This window comes from Lipotes vexillifer, unplaced genomic scaffold, assembly GCF_000442215.2.
Source record: "Lipotes vexillifer unplaced genomic scaffold, Lipotes_vexillifer_v1.1 scaffold209, whole genome shotgun sequence".
Taxonomy (NCBI): Eukaryota; Metazoa; Chordata; class Mammalia; order Artiodactyla; family Lipotidae; genus Lipotes; species Lipotes vexillifer.
The window spans coordinates 416,847-421,836 of NW_006787556.1; the positions used below are offsets into that span (position 1 = coordinate 416,847).

The following is a 4,990-nucleotide window of genomic DNA, read 5'->3' on the forward strand; positions in this document are numbered from 1 at the left end:
CTCGCGCCCGTCTCTGGAGCTCCTTTAGGCAGCGCTCTTAAAACCCCTCTCCTCGCGCACCAGGAAACACAGAGGCAAGAAAAGGTCTCTTGCCTCTTGGGTAGGTCCAGACTTTTCCCCGGACTCCCTCCCGGCTAGCCGTGGCGCACTAACCCCTTCGGGCTATGTTCAAGCCGCCAACCCCAGTCCTCTCCCTGAGCTCCGACCGAAACCGAAACCGAGCCTCAGCTCGCAGCCCCGCCCGCCCCCGGCGGGTGAGCACACGAGCCTCTCGGGCTGGTGAGCGCCGGTCGGCGCCGATCCTCTGTGCGGGAATCTCTCCGCTTTGCCCTCCGCGCCCCTGTTGCTGTGCTGTCCTCCGCGGCTCCGAAGCTCCCCGCTCCGCCTCCCGCAATCTCTGCCCGCGAAGGGGCTCCTAGTGTGTGGAGACCTTTCCTCCTTCACGGCTCCCTCCCACTGGTGCAGGTACCGTCCTTATCCTTTTGTCTCTGTTTATTCTTTTTTCTCTTGCCCTACCCAGGTACGTGGGGAGTTTCTTGCCTTTTGGGAGGTCTGAGGTCTCCTGCCAGCGTTCAGTAGGTGTTCTGTAGGAGTTGCTCCACGTGTAGATGTATTTCTGGTGTATCTGTGGGGAGGAAGGTGATCTCTGCGTCTTACTCCTCCGCCATCTTGGAAAGAGTCCTCCCTTTGCCTCCTTTCATACTCACAAGAATATACTATACAGAAGGCTAAGCATTAAGTCTTTTTCAGTGCTGTCTTCTCTTAAACCTCTCTGAAGGAATATGTTCATCATATGTTTAGTATCCTGATTGCTTACTATATTGTAGGCCTTCCACTTGGCTTGGTGGTGATCTCATTATTGAGATAGATACATTGGGAAATTTTAAACAAATGTAATGTGGGCTTATGGACAGATTGTATCTGAATCCCATGTAACAGACAAAGGAAGGGGAGTGACAGCTTTTGCCCTTGAGTTTTATTGAAAATCAGCTAACTTGCTCTTCTACTTCTTTTTACTTTCTTGTCCTCAGAACCTTAACCAGAACCCTCGGACTTTGCTACCTAAGTTCTATGGACTTTACTGTGTGCAGGCAGGTGGTAAGAACATTCGAATTGTGGTGATGAACAATCTCTTACCACGGTCAGTCAAGATGCATATCAAATATGACCTCAAGGGCTCAACCTACAAAAGGCGGGCTTCCCAAAAAGAGCGAGAGAAACCTCTCCCCACCCTTAAAGACCTGGACTTCTTACAGGACATCCCTGATGGTCTCTTTTTGGATGCTGATATGTACAATGCTCTGTGCAAGACCCTGCAGCGTGACTGTTTGGTGAGTTTGTCACATTTCCTTCTCTCTCAGGCACCAGAAATCTCAGTCTGTAAAACAGCTTGGTCGTTCTTAGGCATCTAATCTGTGGGAGATGGGACTCTGTTCCTTAGCTCCATCTGTGCCATACTTCATTTAAAATAACTTTTATATTAGATCATTTATGCCTTTACATTTTTACTTTCTCCCCGTTTGTCTAACTCCCTTCCCCTGTCTTTTTTTTCTCTACCTGCTACCTGTCCTGGGCTTCATAAGCATACATTCTCCTTATTTTCATACCAGCACCATCATGGCTCAGTTTTTGATCCTGTCTGCCAAATCCAAATTTATATCTTATAAGCTGAGTGCTGCTGAAAAAAATTACACAACTGTGTATACTGGCATCTCTACGGATTTATGATATCCACCCCTACCTGGGCCCTCAGTATTCCTCATCACTCCATTTCCTGTTCCTCCCAGAGATTGCACATGATTGGCACTCTCTTCAGACAGTTTTCTGACTCTCATCCCCCCAGCCTTGTTTCTCAACAAACTGCCTCAGCTTTCTATTCTGTACCATCCCTTTGTCCTGCCCCCATCATCACTTTATAAATGGATCTACACTTAACCATCCTTAATCTATATTTTCTTCCCAACTTGGTCGATTATTCCAAGTCAGTCCCTTTTGTGACCTAGATCCATTTTCTCCTGTTTCTCTAGGATCCTGCTTCATCACTTACTTCCTTTCCCACCTCTGGCTTCAGCCTCAACTGACTTTTCTATCTATATACAAACAAGTTTATCTCTTTTTTATTTTAAGATTAAGAGAATGTTTTTCAATGTCTTCATTTAATGATGCCTCCATTTCTCTTTTCCCTTTCTCTTCTCCTATTCCTGCCTTAACCCACTGTGTCCTGGCTTTTGCTCTCACCACTTCAATTGAACTGCTCTCTCCAATGACCACCTAGATGCTGAATAGAGAGTACTTCTCAGTCCTTCCTTGAATTTTCTGCAGTATTTGACAGTTGATTGATTCCACTTTCTTTTTTTGTTTGTTTTTTTTGCGGTACGCGGGCCTCTCACTGCTGTGGCCTCTCCCGTTGCGGAGCACAGGCTCCGGATGCGCAGGCTCAGCCGCCGTGGTCCACGGGCCCAGCCGCTCCACGGCATGTGGGATCTTCCTGGACCGGGGCACGAACCCGTGTCCCCTGCATCGGCAGGCGGACTCTCAACCACTGCATCACCAGGGAAGCCCTGATTCCACATTCTTAACTTCTGTTGGTTTTTGGGACATCTTTCCCTCCTGATTTTTCCACCTTTTTTTTTTTTCTTTTTTTTTTGGCAAACTGCTTTTGTAGGATTGTCATCTTCTATTCAGTCCATGATGTTATCCATCCTTGCCTTTCTTTGCTTACTCTGCATCTACTTCCAGGATAATGCCTATTTTAGTTTGGCTCTTTTGGTTGTGAGGACTGGAGACTTGGTGGAGCAGAGAGGTTTTTCAAACCACACATAAGAATCAGTCCTGGGCTTCCCTGGTGGCGCAGTGGTTGAGAGTCCACCTGTCGATGCTGGGGACACGGGTTCGTGCCCCGGTCTGGGAGGATCCCACATGCCGCGGAGCGGCTGGGCCCATTAGCTATGGCCGCTGGGCCTGCGTGTCGGAGCCTGTGCTCCACGGCGGAGAGGCCAAGAATCAGTCCTGAACTCTCTTTATCCCTTACTCTATCCACCTACCAAAACCCCTAAAGTGGGCTGCTGGAACTGGTGGAAATATACAAGGTTGAGAACTGTAGGAGACAATCCAGGCTCCTTAATATGACACACCAGGCCTGTCATTGTCTTGCCTCTACCATCCTCTCTCACGTGCCAAACACCTAGCCTTTGCATTTTATGTTCTAGCAACAGTAAATTATACCTCCCTGGACGTAGCCTGCTGTTTCATGCTTCCAGGCCTTGGCATTCTTCTTTCCTTCCTTTATTTACTTGCATTTATTTTCTGTCTAATCGATCCCTCATAAACCTATTTATGTACGTCTCTAGTATTCCTCAGTCATGTATGCACTTCCATTGTTACACATAGTAGACTGTATTGTATTTATTTTTACATTAGTTTCCCTTTCTAAATTATAACATCCATGAGGACAGAAGCTCTCTTACGTATCTTTGTATCCACATATGCAGGCACAGTGCCTACAGATGGTAAGGATTCAGCAAATAATGAACTGAAGTGAAGCTGGCCATATAAGGACCTGCCACAGATCTGCTCTGTCACAAAGTTTACTTTTACCAGACCCTCCTTGTGGATTTTTTTAGAGCTCAAATATGTGTTTCTTCTTTCATTGAGAATATAATGCTCTTTTCATGAAGAGATTCAAGGAAAGAACAAACAAAGAGGATCTTGTGGGCTAATTTGTATGTACTCTGGTGAAGGAAAGCTGAAGGGATATCAGTGAAGGGTGACCAGAGGAGGTCAATGTAGTGTTCTCCAAGGAGTAGGAGGAGCAAAGACTGATCCTGTGGTTATAGTTCTGGAGGTTCACTATCAAGAACAGTTAGATGTAGGGGTAAAACAGGAATAAAGACAGAGACCTACTGGAGAACAGACTTGAGGATATGGGGAGGGGGAAGGGTGAGGTGTGTTAGGGCGAGAGAGAGACATGGACATATATATACTAACAAACGTAAGGTAGATAGCCAGTGGGAAGCAGCCGCATGGCACAGGGAAACCGGCTCGGTTTTTTGTGGCTGTCTGGAGGGGTGGGATAGGGAGGGTGGGAGGGAGGGAGACAAAGAGGGAAGAGATATGGGAACATATATATATGTATAACTGACTCACTCTGTTATAAAGCAGAAACTAACACACCATTGTAAAGCAATTATACCCCAATAAAGATGTTAAAAAAAAAAAAAAAAAGAACAGTTAGATGAGGAAAGCTGTGAGATCCTGAAAAAGGTTCTCTTACCTCCCAAGGCTCAGATCATGTTTTTTCCTTCCATTAGGTGCTGCAGAGCTTCAAGATAATGGACTATAGCCTCCTGGTGTCAATCCATAACATAGATCATGCACAACGAGAGCCTTTAGGCAATGAAGCACAATATTCAACTGACACTCGCAGACCAGCCCCCCAAAAGGCTCTCTATTCCACAGCCATGGAATCTATCCAGGGCGAGGCTCGACGAGGTGGCACCATGGAGACTGAGGACCAGTGAGTGGACTCGGGCGCTGGGAAGGAGTGCATAGGCTCAGAGCACTTTTTCTTGAGGGAGGGACACAGCTTCTGAGAAGGAGTAGCCTTTATTCAGTAGTTAAGTCAATAACATTAATGCTTAAAGAACTATAGGATGAGCTTTCCTAAGAACGTAAAAGGAAAGGAAGATGTCTTAAATTTGGGATTTGTACATCTGGGAAGGAGAACTATTCAAAATTAAGAGACTTTTTTTTTTTAATTTAATTAATTAATTTATTTTTAAACAAACATATAATTTCTTTTTTTTGTTGTTATTTTATTTTATTTTTATTTTATTTATTTTTTAGTTTTGGTTGCACCGAGTCTCAGTTGTGGCAGGGGGGCTCCTGAGTTGCAGCTTGATGGCTCCTTAGTTGTGGTTCACTGGCTCCTTTAGTTGTGGCATGTGTGCTCCTTAGTTGCGGTTGGTGGGCTCCTTTGTTTTGGCATGCA

At 45.7% G+C, this 4,990-nt stretch overlaps 1 protein-coding gene across 2 annotated transcripts in view; it reads left to right on the top strand.

The window, feature by feature from the left end:
• Positions 1–4,990, top strand: part of PIP5K1A (phosphatidylinositol-4-phosphate 5-kinase type 1 alpha) — a 53,734-nt gene that overhangs the window by 41,155 nt on the left and 7,589 nt on the right. For both annotated transcript variants that reach the window (XM_007460260.1, XM_007460259.1), the window contains exons 7-8: positions 1,032–1,331; positions 4,311–4,516. In XM_007460260.1, the coding sequence (XP_007460322.1) occupies positions 1,032–1,331; positions 4,311–4,516 (506 nt within the window). The remainder of the gene's footprint in view (positions 1–1,031; positions 1,332–4,310; positions 4,517–4,990) is intronic.